The 20,272-nt window shown below is 41.2% G+C and overlaps 1 protein-coding gene and 1 pseudogene across 2 annotated transcripts; both read right to left on the bottom strand.

Annotated features, from left to right (window-relative positions):
• Positions 1 to 1,952: 1,952 nt before the first annotated feature.
• On the bottom strand, positions 1,953 to 7,516 carry LOC124021029. 2 transcript variants are annotated; one of them, XM_046336350.1, is made up of 6 exons: positions 7,400 to 7,516; positions 6,304 to 6,955; positions 5,728 to 5,832; positions 4,807 to 4,868; positions 4,232 to 4,510; positions 1,953 to 4,063 (listed from the first exon to the last, which is right to left on the bottom strand). In XM_046336350.1, the coding sequence occupies exons 2-6, from the start codon at positions 6,944 to 6,946 to the stop codon at positions 4,016 to 4,018; spliced, it is 1,137 nt and encodes a 378-aa protein (XP_046192306.1). In that variant the 5' UTR covers positions 6,947 to 6,955; positions 7,400 to 7,516; the 3' UTR covers positions 1,953 to 4,015. The 2 variants fall into 2 exon arrangements, with proteins under 2 accessions (XP_046192306.1, XP_046192299.1); XM_046336343.1 differs by lacking the exon at positions 1,953 to 4,063 and having other exon boundaries at positions 4,145 to 4,510.
• A 3,636-nt stretch (positions 7,517 to 11,152) lies between these two features.
• The window catches only part of LOC124017221, a 31,356-nt pseudogene continuing 22,236 nt past the window's right edge, over positions 11,153 to 20,272 (bottom strand).

The following is a 20,272-nucleotide window of genomic DNA, read 5'->3' as shown; positions in this document are numbered from 1 at the left end:
TGTGATTTTTTATTTTACTTAACTGGTAGAATATATTTTGTTTACTTGTATAACTACTGCAAATATTTACTGAAATTACACCAATATGTTTAAAATCTACATATGCGCAACTACATCCATAGTTGTAAGAATAACTTTGTTGGTGTGCTGCATACTGCACCATGCAGAAGTTCCGATCTGACTGTCCTCTATTCTACCTCTTATTTGTTGCTGTGTTTGGCACTTTTACCAATATCCAAGGGGTGGAGAGAAATTGGTTACTGCCATTCATGACACAATGGTGACATCTTGTGGATAAATGTAATATGATTTGATGTAATCAATGTTCTGTTTCTAAAATGTCAGACCGTGCAAATAAACTTTTCCTGAATATCTACTCTAGTTGCACCTTGCAACATGGCGTCTGGCTGTCAAAACAGTGCAAACATTTTGAATGGTTAGCAGGATAGGAAGGAAAATGGTCTAATTCACACTTATCAAGAGGTCATCCCTAATGCCTCTAATTTGGCAGACTCACTAAACACTTGCTTCATTTGTAAGTAATGTCTGTGTTGAAGCTGGCCCCTATCTGGAAATAAAATATAAATGGTGCTGTATGGTTTGATTAAGGAATTTGAAATTGTGTATTTTAGTAATTACATTGACTTACGATACTTAAGTGTAAAACCAAATGCTTTTGCTTCAGAAAGCATTCTTGTCCTATCACTAGTCTAGGGCAAAACTATTATTAGATGTTCTGTACAGTCTACCCCTTAGTTACATAACTACCGGTAAGTCTCTGTCATGCTTGTGTTTATACCATATTACCATTGGTACACATGTCTGTTTAAACTTTTGATCACATGTACATCCCCCAGGTTTCTGTGTTGGGTATGCCAGGTCCTGGAGAAGGCTCTGTGGCAGGATGTCAAACTGGTTGTGCCTTCCTTTGTAAAGCTCTCCTGCCCCAGGAGGGAACCTTTGTGCACAGGTAAGACTCATCAGCTCATGCTTCACTCATAGACGTGGCTGACTGTAAAATCATATTACCTCTAAATCAGCGACCCCATTTACTGGTAATTAGGTGCCACACAAACACCATGCTATTATTGCTATTGGCAAGAGCATCTCCACTGGGAAATAATTGATTGAGTCACCATTGATTATTTCAACATACTGGTTATCACACAATATCAATAAAGCTGATTGAAGTTAGATGAATCGTTTTTTTTGTCAGGTTAACCCTGATGTCAACCAACTATTGACTACAGGGTTTCAGGGTGTGGTTCATTTTAAACTGGGCAATTATGAAGTATCAACCAAAATGTAATGTTGATCTGTCTTTGCCGGGTGGGTAACTTCTGTTATGTCAAGGCATGTTCGTTTTAATCGCTCTTCTACTATTCCATAACACACTCTGTCAGGCTAGTGCAGTCGGTACTCTCTCTTACACTGTTTTTTGATACTATTAGGTTGTGGCCCTGTGGTCCTGTCAGATTGTGGCCCCTACTAAAGAGTCCAGAGAAGCCTCCTCCACAACCGAGAGCTTAGGGCAATGCCTCAGGACTACCTGGCCTGGTGACTCCTGGCTGTCCCCATCTCCAGTCTACCGGGTCGTGCTGCCGTTCCAGTCTGCTATTTTACCTGTGGCTATGGGACCCTGACCTGCTGTTTTCGACCCTCTCTCTCTCCCACCTGGTGTTTTCGACCCTCTCTCCCACCTGCTGTCTTGACCTCTGAATGCTCGGCTATGAAAAGCCAACTGACATTTACTCCTGAGGTACTGATCTGTTACAACCACTGTGATTATTATTTGACCCTGCTGGTCATCTATGAACATTTTAACATCTTGAAGAACGATCTGGCCTTAATGGCCATATACTCTTATAATCTTCACCCGGCACAGCCAGAAGAGGATTGGCCACCCCTCAGAGCCTGGTTCCTTTCTAGGGAGTTTTTCCTAGCCGCTGTGTTTCTACATCGGCATTGCTTGCTGTTTAGGGTTTTAGGCTGGGCTTCTGTATAAGCACTTTGTGACATCTGCTGATGTAAACATGGCTTAATAAATACATTTGATTGATTGTTTGAGGTCTTAAACTCCACCACTGCCTGAGGCTGCTGCCACTGGAGTTTGGCAACAGCATTGAGGAGACCCTGGCTTCCCCACACATCTCTCACATGGAGAGGATGTCTCCTGAGCTATGTTGTCCTTGGCAGATGAATAGCAGATCTAATCCTCACCTACATACATTCTAGATTATCATATTTATTTAAGAGCAAGTTGTGTTTTTAGTCAATAATTAACTTAAAAACAGTCAACAGTTCTAAAGTTAACTTATCCTCAACCTCTACAGAAAATTGTATTCATGAATTTAATTGTTTCCATGTTTCTATTGGTCCAGCTAATGAATGTGGTTAATTAGGTTACCTGCCATTTTAAATAGGTGTGATCAAATCAAAGACAGGCTAAAACTGCTTCTCCAATAGAAATCCCTGATCACACTTGTTGGCTGGTTAAGCTCATGCGTAGAAACACGACATCCGCTCTATAAAGATCATCTCACACAGAGATACGCAAGTGCAGGCCATCAAATCAAAGACACTCCTTCGATATGTTGTTTTTGACATAAATGAAAACGTTGGAGTAATAACATGTTCAACTACTTAAGGCATTGACTCGAATCTGGGTTGTGCCTTCAGATTTTTGACTTCTCAAGCCCCAACCTGGTCTGTATCGCAAGCATTCCCGGAAGTTTCACGCCTCTGGGTTTAGAAACTCTGTGCCCAAATGTTTGTCAGGGAATGTCTGTTAAAGAGCGACTGACCCTAAAAAAAAACGAATCCCTTTGAAAACGGCCTATGTGGCAACAATATGAGTCAAACATTTATTCTAGTGTCAAAATTGACTACGTGTAAATAGGGTAATTTTGGTCATAATCAGTCTCGTCTAAAATAGAGTTTGTGACCTCGGTGCATCACAATGACCACGTTTAATGCACACCAATATCCCATTATTATTCGGGATACTCAAGTATTCTGTTTGGTCTTTTTTTAGTTGACACATACAGTATAAAATTGCACATTTTTCATTAGTAGTTCATCCTTTGACTGAAAAAACAATGATAAAACTAAAGAGTGTACTCAATTAAAAAAGTGTAAACACAAGTATGCAGATTTCCTTATATGAACTCTAAGTAAAACTGTTGAAATTGTTGCATGTTGCATTTATATTTTTGGTTAATATTATACTTCCTAGAAATATTGCTACATAAAGTTATGTTCAATAGCTTGATTTTCTTATTCTTCCAGGTGAAAGGTACAGGGGTCCTAAGTATAATTTCCAGAAACTAGGCATTACCCTACAGGGGTAGGCAATATCAGTCCTCGAGGGCCTGATTGGTGTCAGCTTTGTCCCAGCCCCAGCTAACACACCTAGATTACTCATCAAACCTTGAATTAGTGGAATCAGGTGTGTAGAGCTAGGGCAAAAACTAAAATATGCACACCTTTGTGTCCCAGAACCAGGATTAAGAATGAGGAATTACCTTGTAGCAGAGTAGTTAGTGAATGCAGTTACAGTACATAGTACTTACTATCCCTAGTGGTCCTTTGTAGCGTAGGTTGGTAGAGCATGGTGTCTGCAATAGTGGGTTCAATTACCGTAAAATGTATGCACACATGATTAGTTGCTCTGGATAAAAGTGCCTGCTAAATGGCATATATTATGTTTCATAATTTAGGTAAATAAATACAGTGTACCAAATGTGGTAAGAACTCCATATTGCATTTCCATTACTTACTAACCTGTAAACATAGTAATTACACAGATTGCCCTAGTGTAGATTTACAGGTTCAAGGCCAACTATACGTGTTGTGTGTGATGTTCCCTTCATGACTTGCCTCTGGGTTTAATTTTCAGTCATCTTTAAGTAATCTATTCCATTTGTGTCACAAGGAATCGAGGAGCACTCCGTGTGCTTTTACACCACGAACAATGTTCGGTTTCCCCTGCAGTCTTTTTTTTGCATGTGACGTATCAATGATTATGATCGTCATAGTTATGCAACGTCTGATCTGAATTAACCTGAAAAGCAACATAAATGTCATTAGTCTAGTCTGGTTGGGTGGGAAACATGTTATAGCTTTTAAGAAAACCTGTGTGTCTGACCTCTAGTTTAGTTTACATGCACATAATTACATACATTTTAATAGAAGAGGAAAAAAAGGTCTGACTCGCCTCTGGTGTTGTTACCTGTGTCTGGGTGAAGCGGTCTTCTAAGTAGCGGTGGCCCAGGCCCATGATGTGGCCTTTGGAATGCCTGGAGAGACAGGCCACCCTGGCTGTGAAGTCCAGAGTGAAGGCCAGCTTGACCAGCTCCGGGGCGTTGACGGGCCCAGATCCAGCAGTGTGTGGTGTCTGGTGGCTCTGGCCTGTAGGCGTCTCTGTCTCCACATACGTATCAGCTAACTGCTGGAAGGTGCTGTAGGACAGCTTCTGGAAGAATGAGCTCAAGCTGGGGTTCTCCTTCAGCTATGGAGAGAGGGCATACTTTCATGACCATAGAATATAATACGTTATTATCCATTCGGAAATAGCAATTTTAGACTAAAGTCCAGACCTGTTTTGTGCCAACATTCCACTTGTAGTCTGTAATTTACCAAACATGTTTGGCATATGACATTACAAGAAGTGGAATGTTAGCACATTCAGACTGGTACCCAGCCTATAGCAAGCTATGCTAAATGTGAAAGATGCATTGAGTGTCAAAGAAAGACTGTGTTAAGTTTCTCAAATGCAATCTTTTTTTGTAGGTTATAAACAGAAACCTTGTTATCAATGAGGTCTCCTTGCCGCTTCATCAGAACAATGATCCTTTTTATGACATCCTCTGGAAGAAATGGATAGAAAACACACAGTAGGTAAACATACAGGAAACTGCCAAAATAAAGAAATGAAAAATATATATTTTAGAACAAATTCTTAATTACAACGACGGCCTACACCAGCCAAACCTGGACGACGCTGGGCCAATTGTGCGCCGCCCTATGGGATTCCAAATCACGGACGGTTGTGATACAGCCTGGATCACAACCAACAAAAAAAATTGTTAATAGGGTGTTTGTTGGGCCACCACGAGCCAGAACAGCTTCAATGCACCTTGGCATAGATTCTACAAGAGTCTGGGACTCTATTGAAGGGATACGACAACATTCTTCCATGAGAAATTCCCTCATTTGGTGTTTTGTTGGTGGTGGAAAACGCCATCTCAGGCCCCGCTCCAGAATCTCCCATAAGTGTTCAATTGGGTTGAGATCTGGTGACCGACACGGCCATGCATATGATTTACATTGTTTTCATACTCATCAAACCAGTCAGTGACCACTCGTGCACTGTGGATGGGGGCATTGTCATCCTAGTCATGGTAGCCAAAATAATGGCCTGCCCAGCATTTTCATACATGACCCTAAGCATGATGTGATATTAATTGCTTAATTAACTCAGCAACCACAACCGCGTGGAAGCACCTGCTTTCAAAATACTTTGTGTCCCTCATTTAATCAAGTGTTTCCATTATTTTGGCAGTTACCTGTAGTAACTCTACATTAGACAGTAACATATTTGTGTGATGTGCTGTATTATATGACCTTTACAGCTTTATATATACAATGTGTATGTTGCTATAGAATGTGTCATTTTTAGTGTGAATATATAAAGACGTCAATACACATAAGCACATTGATACTTACCATCTGTAAGAGCTGCCTCTGTCTCTTTCACCTCATGCACAATCTTCTCCAGCTCTTCTGAAACCTTCTCATAGTACGAGTCAGTAGGCCCCACACTCTCAACCGCTGTAAAAAAGTAACAAGAACGATCATTGCCTTTGCAGTATTTTTTCATGCAATAACTGTATAACTGTATAATAACTGGACTACCAACTAGGGCCCTGAGTCAACTAGGGTCCAAATTCCCAAAACACTATTAAAATCGAGTCCAAGTCCTAAATCTATTTATCATAATAAAAAAAATCCTATTGAATAGCTACCAAAAAGTGAACATCATAAATAGGAATAGTTGATTCTTCCGTCTGCTGTATCTGTGTTTACAGGTCTATATTTCCAAAATGCTTTAAGATAGGCATTATCCTGCATTGTTTGAGTTAAGGGGGTGTGTCACAATATCTACCCCCCCCCCCGTAAGGGTTTTAAGCTAAAATGATTGCAAATCCACAAAATCCTGTTTGAACAAAAGGACAATAATAAGAAAACACACAGTAGTGTGTGATAATAATGGATCTGGGTGCCATGTCCTCACAAACCTACATTCAACTCCAGTTATGTCAGTGGTCTTGGCCCTGTCCAAAGCCAATGGTCTCTTCACAGACCCTCTGTGGCTGTCAGTCTTGATTTTTCTCAGAGATAACCTCCTCATGGAGCTCCTTTGCCTAATGGATTTCTTTTTCTGCAAGGTTCCTTGTGACTGTCCATCTTTCTCTGTGCCAGACTCCTGCTCGTCTTTCTTGTCACTCCCCTTCGTCGTGAAAAACCCCAGAAAACCTTTCCAGAAAGAGGTCTTTTTGCTCTTCTTCTTGCCCTTTTTAGACTTATTCTCCAGTTCAGTAGACATCTCAATCTCAGGAATGTCAGCAGGTCCAGGGATTTCTACTAGAGACACATTTGGTATAACAACTTCCTCATCGGGTGGTGTGCTACTGGCAATGCCCTCGTCAGGTGTGCTGGGCTCCAAGGTGATCAAGGGGTCACTAGAATGCCGGCGGACCCTTCTGCATTTCTCTGACAGTGTCACCCACTTCTGAGGCGTTGTTGGTGACCTCTGGTCCTCACATGTCCCATCATTTAAACTGATGCTGCGCTTCACATACACCTCCAAGAGGCGACAAGTGTCCTTGTGGCCTAGAGATAGCAGCTGGGCGTTTTTGGGCACCACCTTCTCTATAACCTCCATGACGGATATCTACAATAGATAGAAAACAAATCATTAGCATTATCTTCACTACTGTAAAACTGTCTAGATTTATAAATGTTCTTCATTCAACATTATGAGATGTCACATTCGCAGAATTGTCTTGTATGTTGTTCTGGTTGGTGTGGTTTCACTTTTAATGCTCAGCCTAAAGTAAAGTCTGCATGATTTAAATTGTTAATTTAAAGTTTCATTAAATAATTAACTTTGTAGCCAACAGAAATCTGGCTACAGGCACGATTAGCACAACATTGGGTCCGAATACAGTAAATTCCATAACATTCAGAACAGTTCTTCCGTCATAGTATTTTACGCAATTACTGATCTCACTTCTTCGTGAACAGTTGGCTATTTACCAGTGCCATTACCCATTTCCTATGTTAATATGTCAGTCGACAACATGAAATAATAGAATATCGTAGGTAGGCTACTCACCACTTTACAAACGGTCTGTCTAGCGTTTCCTTCCCATTAAATGTGTTGATTCCGACGTGTTGTCTTGGTGAGATATAGGTCCTTGCAATACGGCATCCTTAGGGACGTCAAACTCTGACGTCACCCCAATAACGTTTGCATTTAAATTGGTTAAGTGGTTAAGGTTAGTGCAGCGTTTACCAAACTCGGTCCTCCTGACTCCAAGGGGTGTATGCTTTTTTTCTTTTTTTTTCTTCTTCTCCCTAACAATACAGAGCTGATTCAAATAATCAAAGCTAGACGATTAGTTGATTATTTGAATCTGTGTAGTTCTAGGGCAAAAAAAAAACGTGCTGCCCCTGGGGACCGAGTTTGGGGAAACCCTGGTTTAGTTTTAGGTAAGGGTTATGGTTAGGGTAAAATAGAGGCTACGGTTGGGATTAGGGTTTCGGGTAGTGACGTCTCAGGGATCCCAGATAGCACCAATCGTGAGATATCTACACCTAAAAATAATTTATCTTCACACCCATGTTTGCACCAATGATTTAATCACTAGATAACATATTGGGGGAGCTGTGTTCAAACCACAGTGCCTCCATCTTGGCACTCCCCACTGTTGTAAAAAACATTTTGGAAGTTATAGAAATGCATTTATTAATGCCTACATTTGTTTTTGCCTCTATAATGCACTTTAAAATTATATTACGCAAGCTAAAAATAAAAATGTAAAATATATACAGTACCCGTAAAAAGTTTCAGAACATCTACTCATTCCAGAGTTTCTTTATTTTTACTATTTTCTACATTGTATAATAATAGTGAAGACATCAAAACTATGAAATAACACATATGGAATCATGCAGTAACCAAAAAAGTGTTAAACAAATCAAAATATATTTTAGATTCTTCAAAGTAGCCATGACAGCTTTGCAATCTCAACATTCGGTGCTCATATTGTTGGCTGAGGAAAGATACATTTTTAGGGGGCATTATGGTCACACAAGGGCCTTGTGGCCATGGCTGTCGATGCTGCCGGGAAATTGGAGGCCAGCCCTGAATCCAACATGACCTTCTGCCCTTCTTCACCTAAGCTAGATGGAATTGTTTGAAGGTCATACTAAAGGACCATTTTGCTATATAAAATATATTTATTTTTACAAATGATTCCCCCCCAAAATAGCCCATACTTTAGCATTGATTAACAGATTCACTACATTGAACAACTGTGTTTGTCCTAAAGCTGAGAGATAAGATCAGGAAACAGTTTTAGGATATACACTAATATGTATATCCACCCCTCTGTGGAAAGGTGAAACTTTCACGAACATGTTGATTGTTTTGCTCTAGGATATGCCCACAGGCCTCAAGACTAGTCTGAAGGTCCCCCGGTACCAGTTGGGAACATTTATGGTACTGTACATATGGAAACTGTTTAGTGCCAAAAACATGTTAAAAATACATGTTTCCTGATCTTTCATATCTCTCAGATATAGGACAGACACTTAAGAACAAACTTTTTAGGAGGAGGGGGGCTGTCTGTTGTTCCATGTAGTGGATCTGTTATTCAATGTGTTTGTATAAGATAGACTAATGGGTTAATATCAGCTACCAAAGGAAAATAAATACTGTATGTAGGATGGAACCTGCAGGACTTGATGGCACTGCCACATTTAACAAAGAAAAACTCCACCCACAGCCCTTCAGAAAGTATTCATACCGCTTGACTTATTCCACAGTTTGTTGTGTTACAGCCTGAATTCAAAATTGATTACATAGATGTTCTCACCCATCTACACACAATACCCCATAACGACAAAGTGAAAACATTTGCAAATTTATTGAAAATTAAATCTTATTTACATACAGTACCAATCTAAAGTTGACACACTTACTAATTCCAGGGTTTATATTTTATTTGTACTATTTTGTACATAGTAGAATAATAGTAAAGACATCAAAACAATTAAATTAAACATATGTAATCATGTTGTAGTCAAAAAAAGAGTGTTAAACAATGTATTTAATATTTGAGAATCTTTAAAGTAGCCACCCTTCTGCCTTGATGACAGCTTTGCACTCTTGGCATTCTCTCAACCAGCCTCAGGAGGTAATCATCTGGAATGAATTTCAATTAACAGGCGTGCATTGTTAATCTGGTGAATTTTGAGCCAATCAGTTGTATTGTGACAAGGTAGGGGTGGTAAATAGAAGATTGCCTTATTTGGTAAAAGACCAAGTCCATATTTTGGCAAGAACAGCTCAAATAAGCAAAGAGAAACGACAGACCACCATTACTTTGACATGGTCAGTCAATCCAGAAAATGTCAAGAACTTTGGAAGTTTCTTCCAGTGCAGTTGCAAAAACCATCAAGCACTATGAGGAAACTGGCTCTCATGAGGACTGCCTCAGGAAAGTAAGATTCACCTCTGCTGCAGAGGATAAGTTCATTGGTGGTAGCTGCACCTCTAATTGCATGTCACGGCTTTCTTCCTGGGAAGGATAGGCGGACCAAAACGCAGCGTGGTTATAGTTCATGGTTCTTTAATAAGAAAACTCAAACATGAACAAACTACAAAACAATAAACGTGAAAACCGTAACAGTCCTTACTGGTGCATAAATCACAAAGACAGGAAACAATCACCCACAAAATACCCAAAGAATATGGCTGCCTAAATATGGTTCCCAATCAGAGACAACGAAAAACACCTGCCTCTGATTGAGAACCAATCTAGGCAACCATAGACTTACCTAGACACCTAAACTGAACACAACCCCATAAATCTACAAAAAACCCTAGACAAAACAAAACACATAAATCACCCATGCCACACCCTGGCCTAACCAAAATAATAAAGAAAACAAAGATAACTAAGGCCAGGGCGTGACATTGCAGCCCAAATAAATGCTTCAGAGTTCAAGTAACAGACATCTCAACATCAACTGTTCAGAGGAGAATCAGGCCTTCATGGTCAAATTGCTACAAAGAAAACACTAAAGGAACCAATAAGAAGAGACTTGCTTGGGCCAAGAAAGATGAGCAATGGACATTGACTAGTGGAAATCTATCCTTTGGTCTGATGGGTCCAAATTTGCCATTTTTGGTTCCAACCTCTGTCTTTGAGACGCAGAGTAGGTGAACGGATGATCTTTGCATGCGTGGTTCCCACCATGAAGCATGGAGGCCCGAGGTGTGATGGTGCCTTGCTGGTTACACTGTCAGTGATTTATTTAGAATTCAAGGCACACTTACCATCATGGCTACCACAGCATTCTGCAGCGATACACCATCCCATCTGTTTTGTGCTTAGTGGGACTGGGACTATCATTTGTTTTTCAACAGGACAATGGCCCAAAACACACCACCAGGCTGTGGTAGCCAAGGAGAGTGATGGCGTGCTGCATCAGATGACCTGACCACCATAATCACCCGAACTCAACTCAATTGAGATTGTTTGGGATGAGTTGGACCGCAGAATGAAGAAAAAGTTGTTGAGGTAAGGGAGAGGATGATGAGGCAGTGCGTAGGTGGGTGAGATATTGTCACTATAATTGCATAATGGAACTGTGTGATCTGTACATCCAATTACAAAAATACCTTGTACAGTAATCATCTCACCTGTTAGTTGCCGGTTAACTATGTGGCCGTTGAGGGCAGAAGTGTCGATCAGATGGAAAAATATCTTCTTATACCACTTGGTCGTTTTCCGAGTGCATTCCACAAAGCTTTTTATCATGTCCGCCTTATCCACGGCCCCCATTTTGGAGATTATAGTCAAGCACACAGTCTGGTTTGATCAATCTCTCTCCGGTCAGGTGGTCCACCTCCCCCTGTGGCCAACATGGTTGCTGTATGGACAGTGGAGAGGACATGGACGTCTCGCTTGTCATGCCACTTTACTGCCAGCTGTTGACCGTTCTCCTTGAACTCCACCATCCCTCTATGCATCTTTCTGCATCCGAATGCCAGCATCCCCTTCCGGTTCGACCTGACTGTGCCACAGGCCCCTGTGCTGTTGGAGAGCACGTGCTGTACGAGTGTGGGACTACTGTACCAATTGTTCATATAAAAAAGTGTGTCCCTTGCCGAGATGAGGAGCCAGCATGGTCATCATCATTGACCCGGACACCCCAAGCCCCTCATAATGTTGGATATCAGTGGTGGACCCTGTGTAGACTATAATGTCCTGGACAAATCCTGGTTTGACATCGCACATGACAAAGAACTTAAACCCAAACCTGTGCCTTTTTGGAGGGAATATATTGATGGAACGCCAGCCTACCTTTCCATAACATCAGGGACTCATCAATGCATAGGTCCTTGTATGGCACAAAGACCTGACCAAATGCTGATGTCAGGCTGGTAAGAACATTTATTATTTGTATAATGGGTCATTTAGGATGGCAGTAGCATTGTTATTTTTTATTTTTTATTTTACCTCTTTTTCTCCACAATTTTGTGGTATCCAATTGTATAGTAGCTACTATCTTGTCTCATCGCTACAACTCCCGTACTGGCTCGGGATAGGTTGAAAGTCATGCGTCCTCCGATACACAACCCAACCAAGCCGCACTGCTTCTTAACACAGCACCATCCACCACACTGTGCACCTGGCAACCTTGGTTAGCGCGCACTGCGCCCGGCCCGTCCCTACGGACCAAACCCTCCCTAACCCGGACAATGCTAGGCCAATTGTGGGACGGACCTCCCGGTCGCGACCGGTTACGACCCATTATATTATATGATTTTATAGTAAGAAGAATATAATTGAATATATAAATATTTTCCTATTGCAGAGCAAGAGCGTGCATATGAAGTGGCTATGTTGAACGTAAAAGGGATCATTTGAAACAACTGAATCTAGCGTATATAATCTATTTGACAACTTTAGTTGTGATTGATGCAAACCGTAGAATGCCCGAGAAATAAAAAAATATTTATGGGCTGCCAGATGTGACTATAGGCTACTGATTTGAGAAAGTTGCAAAAAAAGTTTGCGCTCTGTTTTTGCCTCAGGCTGCACATGCTGTTTTTTCATCAAGTGATCATATTTGTCAAGTTATTTATTCATTATTATTTTCACCCATCAGACTGTTCTCAATTGAATCTTGTCTTTACCAATATGTAACCTTTGTTTCGATTTAGAATGGCCCATTATGAAAGGGGCAGGAGAAAAAAAGACATCATCCATATGTACTCAAATAGTGAATGAAGGCCACTGTAAGGGGTGCGTGCTGGCGGCAAAGAAGTCAGACGCAGGAGAGCAAAAACTGTGTTTCCAACGGCACAGTTTAATAATAAAAACCACCGGAAAACAGAACAATCAATGAATGGGAACAAAACCCTGCGCACACCAGACATAACGTGCACAAGCGCTTATAATAAACAATACCGGACAAGGACATAGGGGGAACAGAGGGTTAAATACACAACATGTAATTGATGGGATTGAAACCAGGTGTGTGGGAAGACAAGACAAAGCAAATGGAAAATTAAAGGTGGTTCGGTGATGGCTTGAAGACCGGTGACGTCGACCGCCGAACGTCGCCCGAACAAGGAGAGGGAACGACTTCGGAGGAAGTCGTGACAGCCACTTTCCTGCCTGTTCGTTTTTCACTCATGTTGGGTAGGTTACTCCTTTATTTTGCAGCGTGACAGGTGATTATTTGACCCAAACTTTGTATTCCATGGGCTCTCCAACCCTGTTCCCGCAGCTACCAAGTACTTAATTTGGGAAACCAAGTGAAGTCTGTTCGAGGACATTGATAGTAACATGTTTCCACAACAAAACATATTCCATTAAACTCTTGACAGCCCCTCTCTCTGCATGCTGGGAAAAAGAATGAAGGAGAGAGGGGAGGAGATATTCTGTATCTAAAGGTAGGCTAATGTCAACCTACTAATTATGAAAATGAAAAATGCCCTATAACTAGGCTATTCAAAATCAAATGCACTGTACTTGTAGACTAACTCAGAATTAGTTAAATTTAGGCTAAACCAATTATGTACCAAAGATATCTAAAATCAGTATTTAAAAAATGTTTTCTGCCATGTGTAATATGTGGGAGGTTATGCATTGTAAGACGTCACAATGATTTAATTCAGTTTTTATTTAGGCTTGGTCTCAAACACAGTATATGCCTATGCAGAAGCTCTAATATGCATGTGGGTGTTTTGAATTAATCATCACCTTAGAATGAGCTTTCCATTTCGTTGTGAGGCTTTGACACAACATCCACAATGACCATGTTTACCGCTCAACCTGTTCTTGAACTTCTTTGTTCAAGTACAATTTGACTGTGGTCACGACTGCCGGTGTGATGGTAATATGGTCACCACAACAGCCCACTGGGTTACAGGTTAATCCATTTACTTCAGTAGGCCCATCCTAGGGCTTGTTTACGGTTTTGATGTTGTCCTGCTGGTCTAAGAGGGGAAATTACAGAGTTGGGTTTTAGTTAACCTGAATGAAAATAAGGCTATAAATAGGCTACCCCATAAAGAAAATAACATTGATAAGGCCTGTATCATAATGATGGTTTAGAGGCATACGCAACCAGAAACAAAAACAGAAGCCTTACCCTAAGGGTATTTTCTCTTGTTTTTTCATTGGCCATACTTTTTACTGCAATTGCAGTATGAGGAAATACAGGTAAACCCTGATTAGAGTTGTATGCTGTCAAAGCAATAAAGGATTCCATCTGAATCTTTGGACCTCTTACCGGTAAGTGGTTACACTTTAGCCTACTGATAGCAGGGAAACTGTGAGTGACTACTTTTGTGTAGGGCATTTGAACTTTCACGTCAGGACATAGTGAACTAGGCCTACCATATAGGCTAAGCCTAAACCTTTAGGGCTGAAGAAACAAAAATCAGGTATTTTTCCATTGAATATGCTCATTTTGGGTAGGGTCTTCATGATGAGATGATGCAACATGTCCCAGCATGTTCCCACGCAATGCTGTGCAACTGAGGAAATGCCACACCAAGAGGAAGAGAGATTTCCAGGCAGAAATGTCTGACAGCGGCCTCAACCGTGACCTGTGACCTGGAAAAACTTGCCCCTAACTGAGAGAGATGGAGAACATTTGTCAACGGACAATGCTTCTTATAGGCGCCAAGGTTAAGACAAGTAAGTCTTTACACCATCCTAAAGTGACCTATAGTCTCTGAAACCCGAGAGCTATTCAATGATAATTATTGTGGCTACTATAGATTTCCAAAGAAAGTATTGGATGGCAATACAGTGCATTCAGAAAGTATTCAGACCCCTTGACCTTTTCCACATTTTGTTACTTTACAGCCTTATTTTAAAAATGATAAAATGTTTTTTTCTCCTCAAATCTACACACAGTACCCCATAATGACAAAGCAAAATAGTTTTTTAGACATTTTTGCAAATGTATTAACTGAAATATCACATTTACACAAGTACTCAGACCCTTTACTCAGTACTTTGTTGAAGCATCGTTGGCGGCGATTACAGCCTCGAGTCTTCTTATGTAAGACGCTACGAGCTAGGCACACCTGTATTTAGGGAGTTTCTCCCATTCTTCTCTGCAAATCCTCTCAAGCTCTGTCAGGTTGGATGGGGAGCATCGCTGCACAGCTATTTTAAGGTCTCTCCAGAGATGATCGATTGGGTTCAAATCAAGGCTCTGGCTGGGCCACTCAAGAACATTCAGAGACATGTCCCGTAGGCACTCCTGCGTTGTGTTGGATGTGTGCTTAGGGTCTTTGTCCTGTAGGAAGGTGAACCTTTGCCCAAGTCTGAAGTCCTGAGCGCTCTGGAGCAGGTTTTCATCAAGTGATCTCTCTACACTTCGCTCAGTTCATCTTTCCCTCAATCCTGACTAGTCTCCCAGTCCCTGCCACTGAACGTCATCCCCACAGCATGAGGCTGCCACCACCATGCTTCACCATAGGAATGGTGTCAGGTTTCCTCCAGATGTGACGCTTGGCATTCAGGCCAAAGAGTTCAATCTTGGTTTCATCAGACCAGATAATATTGTTTCTCATGGTCTGAGCGGGCTGTCATGTGCCTTTTAATGAAGAGTGGCTTCCATCTGGCCACTCTACCATAAAGCCCTGATTGGTGGAGTGCTGCAGAGATGGTTGTCCTTTTGGAAGGTTCTCCCTTCTCCATAGAGGAGCTCTGGAGCTCTGTCAGAGTGGCCATTGGGTTCTTGGTCATCTCCCTTCCCAAGGCCCTTCTTCAACAATCAGTTTGGCAGAGCGGGCAGCTCTAGGAAGAGTCTTGGTGGTTACAAACTTCTTCTATTTAAGAATGATGGAGGCCACTGTGTTCTTGGGGACCTTCAATGCTGCAGAAATGTTTTAGTACCCTTCCCCAGATCTGTGCCTTGACACAATTCTGTCTCGGAGCTCTACGGACACTCCCTTAGTCCTCATGGCTTGTTTTTTTCTCTGACATCCACTGTCAACTGTGGGACCTTTTATAGACAGGTGTATGCCTTTCCAAATCATGTCTAATCAATTGAATGTACCACAGGTGGACTCCAATCAATTTGTAGAAACATCTCAAGGATGATCAATGGAAACAGGATGCACCTGAGCTCAATTTTGAGTCTCTTAGCAAAGGGTCTGAAAACATGTGTAAATAAGGTATTTCTGTTTTTTATTTGTAATAAATTAGCAAACAAATTCTAAACTGATTTCGCTTTGCCATTATGGGGTATTGTGTATAAATTGATGAGGAATGTTTTTTTTATTTAATCCATTTTAGAATACGGCTGTGTTATAACAATGAGAAAAAGTTAAGGGGTCTTAATACTTTCCGAATGCACTTTATCGATAAACTGGCATACACTGCTAGAGTCCATGGAAAAAATCTGCTGCACTCCTCATTCAAAGCTGCATGATTTGAAATGATTTGCAATCCTTTTCCATTACAAAGGTATCACATGAATCACGAAATTGACGACAGTTTATAATTGAGACCTGAGATGAATGTGAGATGTGGAGATGATTACTTCATACCTAATTTGATCTGAAATGAATTTGTGACTGTTAATATTGTGGCTGTGATTTTCATTTTCAATTACCACTGGCTTTGGTCTTGTTTAAAGCCTGGTAATCCATTTGCTCCAGTCAAGGTTAGCGAGCCATACTGTAGTTATCTGGCCAGAATTTAGATTAAGCTCGCAGAACACTAACTAATACAAAAAGGGGTTCTGTTGAATTGTCAGTGCACCATGTAATGCAATGCAGTCTAATCAGTATAGTCAAAAACCAGATATATATGTTGATTTACAGCACAGGCTTGCCCACATTTTGTAGCTTGTTGTATATTGCACCAATACCAGTCACCTTTTAATTTCTAACACCATAGCACTTAGCACACTATTATTGTAGTCCCCCCAAAGATTGGCAGGCTACACATACTGTACGACATACAAGCTAAAAATACAGGCCTCAATCAATCCAATCAATCAAATGTGTTCATGAACCCCTTTTTAGCTTCACAACTGCAGCATCATCGTCAGTTTTCACAAAGTGCTTGCACACAAACTGAACAATGTGCACATACCATTACGTTTTTTCTCTTATCACTGTGGATTTAAATGGCATGATCTTGACCTGCATATTGAGTGTGGTTGCTGACTCACTGTGTCGTATCCACATTCTCTGTGAACACTGGGGATGGTGTGTAAAAGCCTCTCAATAGCTTCCTCTGAGTGAGTACGTGCTGCACCATTCACCCTGTGTGCCCCGGATACACCCACTCTTCTGCTTTTCAATGCATATACGGTAACTGGGAAAAAGAGAAGTGAATCAAACCTTTGTTGCCTCTCGACATCCTTGAATTGTGCATGGCTGAAGTTTCATTTTCGCTGGTCTCATTTTATGCAAAGCACTAAAACCAATAGGTTAAGTTTTATAGACACCTTAATGTTTGTGGAAGGCACTTTCACACATCTTTGTGAATTTCCATCTCTGTGGACTAATAAAGTCATATTACGGTATATTTTATTATATTCTGTACTCAGGCTCAGTAAATTCTGTATACGGGCTGACCTTATAGAAAGGTCACAGAGCTAGTAAACAGCTGGCTGTCTCATGGAAGGGATGTTCAGTTATTTCTCTCCTGAAATACCAACCGGTAACTCATACAGCGGCAGACAGAGTGGCGTGGACCTTAGCCAGCCTCTAAATCTGGCCGTTGTAGGGCTGATCCCTGATGTTTGACCATCAGTCAGATCATGAAATTATGAAAGGATTATGAAGGGCTCTTGTAACTGGATTATGTTTAGTGAATATTTAATTTATTGTACCTTTTCAAAATAAAAAATAGACATCCTCAGTGTCAAATCAATTTGACGTTTTATAATCCACAGTAGACTGTATTATTTACTATTTATTGAAACTGAAATGAACCAGTCATGCAGTAATGCTTCAATGCCTCAGGATGTCACCCCAAACACTGTGAAACACAAGAGAGTTGTGTGATCACATAGATTGATCGTCAACCAAACATTCATGCAAAACTCATAGAGCTGACATTCTCTTTTCTAAATGACAAAGTATCATGTCGTCTCTACACAGTATATTTCTATCTTACATGATCCATGTCACCTTGCCAGGAAGTGGCTCAAGCTTCCTTGTCACAGGCTCCATAAGCTCTTGTTTGCTAACTTCCGCATACAACCACCCTACGTACTACGTTCCACCGAAGACAGAAGCTCATATCTTTATACAAACCTTTGGCTGTGACATACATAAATTGAGCCTTTAGGGTGAATATTAAATTCCACCGGATGTCACCTCAAAACACTGAGCCCACTAATAGAGATTCTCATCGTGATGGTTAAGTGATCACATAGATTGATAGTGAATGCAACATTTGTGCAAAACACACGAAATGTCCAATGGAGCAATGTCTTTACGTTGGTCTACGTTAAGGTCAATAGTCATTTCAGAAAGGACCTTGAACGTGATCTCTTATTGTATGGTCTCTGAAGTGACAGGTTGGCCTTCATATGATGCACACCAGAATTAAAGTAAATGAAGTGTGAACAAAAAAACCTGGAGATAATTATGTTCCCAATGAAAAAGTGTGACAGAGTAATGATTCACAAACACTATTTGTGCTGGGATACGCAGTTGGAAGGGTATTTGTTTAATCGGTTATCTTTCAAAGACTCGTTTCAATATCTCACTATGGGGATTAGCTCCAGGCGGATCACTGCACAAAGAACCAATCACACAATGCCTGTCGGTGACAGACGGGTCGAGTTGTGAATGAGGGCCTGTTGTCTGGACCTCTGGCAGTCTCTATGGTGGTGAATGATGTAAGCCCCACCCTCCTTATAAGGTGTCACTCGCCCGTACTCTGGTAATTCTCTCCTCTCTTCTTTGTGGAGGAAAAGTACGTCAGAGTGTCTAGCTTGAGAAACAGACGCGTCACAAGTCCTCAACGGGCAGCTTCATTAAATTGTACCCGCAAAACATCAGTCTCAACGTCAACAGTGAAGAGGCGACTCCGGGATGCTGGCCTTCTAGGTAGAGATGCAAAGAAAAAGCCATATCTCAGACTGGCCAATAAAAAGAACCGATTAATATGGGCAAAAGAACACAGACACTGGACAGAGGAACTCTGCCTAGAAGGGCAGCATCCCGGAGTTGTCGCTTAACTGTTGATGTTGAGACTGGTGTTTTGCAGGTACTATTTAATGAAGCTGTGCGTGTACTAACAGTTTGGATTAGATAACACAACGTGCCATTGGAACACAGGACTGATAATGGGACTCTGTACACTTACGTGTATATTCCATTAAAAATCAAGTCATTTACAACATTAACAATGTCTACACTGTATTTCTGATCAATTTTGGATTGGAGATGCTTAATGTGAGTCTGGAAGGAGAGTAATCAGACACCTAGGTATTTGGGTCAATGTAAATAGTGGCCATTTGATTAATTGTTGTTAAGAAGCCTTTTGGACCGGGACTTGGCCCTCCGGTACCGCTTGCTGTGCGGTAGCAAAGAAAACAGTCTATGACTTGGGTGACTGGAGTCTGACACGCCTAGTACATAGGTCCTGGATGTCAGGAAGTTTGGTCCCAGTGATGTATTGGGCCATACGCACTACCCTCTGTAGCGTCTTACGGTTGGATGCCGAGCAGTTGCCATACCAAGCGTCGATGCAACCAGTGCTCTCAATGGTGCAGCTGTAGAGCTTTTTGAGGATCTGGGGACTAATGCCAAATCTTTTAAGTCTCCTGACTGGGAAAAGGGGTTGTGTTTGGACCATGATAGTTTGTTAGTAATGTGAACTCCAAGGAACTTGAAACTCTCGTCCCGATCCACGACAGCCCCGTCGATGTTAATGGGGGCCTGTTCAGTCTTCCTTTTCCTGTAGTCCACGATCATCTCCTTTGTCTTGCTCACATTGAGGGCGAGGTTATTGTCCTGGCACCACACTGCCAGCTCTCTTACCTCCCCTCTATAGGCTGTCTCATCATTGTCAGTGATCAGGCCTACCACTGTTGTGTCGTCATCAAACTTAATGATGGAGTTGGAGTCGTGTTTGGCTTTTCTGATGTATCAAATACTTATGTCACGCAAAAAATGTAAATTAATTACTTGAAAATCATACAATGTGATTTGCTGGATTTTTGTTTTAGATTCCGTCTCTCACAGTTGAAGTGTACCTATGTTAAAAATTACAGACCTCTACATGCTTTGTAAGTAGGAAAACCTGCAAAATCGGCAGTGTATCAAATACTTGTTCTCCCCACTGTAGGTGTTCCTTTTGTCCAGGTTGGAAAGGGCAGTGTGGAGTGCAATTGAGATTATGTCACCTTGAGATCTGTTGGTGGGGCGGTATGCAAATTGGAGAAGGTCTAGGGTTTCTGGGATATTGGTGTTGAA

The sequence above is a fragment of the Oncorhynchus gorbuscha genome, linkage group LG03 (genome assembly GCF_021184085.1).
Source record: "Oncorhynchus gorbuscha isolate QuinsamMale2020 ecotype Even-year linkage group LG03, OgorEven_v1.0, whole genome shotgun sequence".
NCBI lineage: Eukaryota > Metazoa > Chordata > Actinopteri > Salmoniformes > Salmonidae > Oncorhynchus > Oncorhynchus gorbuscha.
The sequence above is the reverse complement of the archived record's forward strand: the minus strand, read 5'-3'. Positions and strand labels throughout refer to the sequence as shown.

Excerpts from the sequence above, each read along its gene's own strand:
- LOC124021029 (XM_046336343.1), bottom strand. The coding sequence starts at position 6,946 with ATGGAGGTTATAGAGAAGGTGGTGCCCAAAAACGCCCAGCTGCTATCT. Across the intron at positions 5,833-6,303 it reads TGACATAACTGGAGTTGAAT|CGGTTGAGAGTGTGGGGCCT; the intron begins GTAGGTTTGTGA and ends ACTTTTTTACAG. Across the intron at positions 4,511-4,806 it reads GAGACCTCATTGATAACAAG|CTGAAGGAGAACCCCAGCTT; the intron begins GTTTCTGTTTAT and ends CTCTCTCCATAG.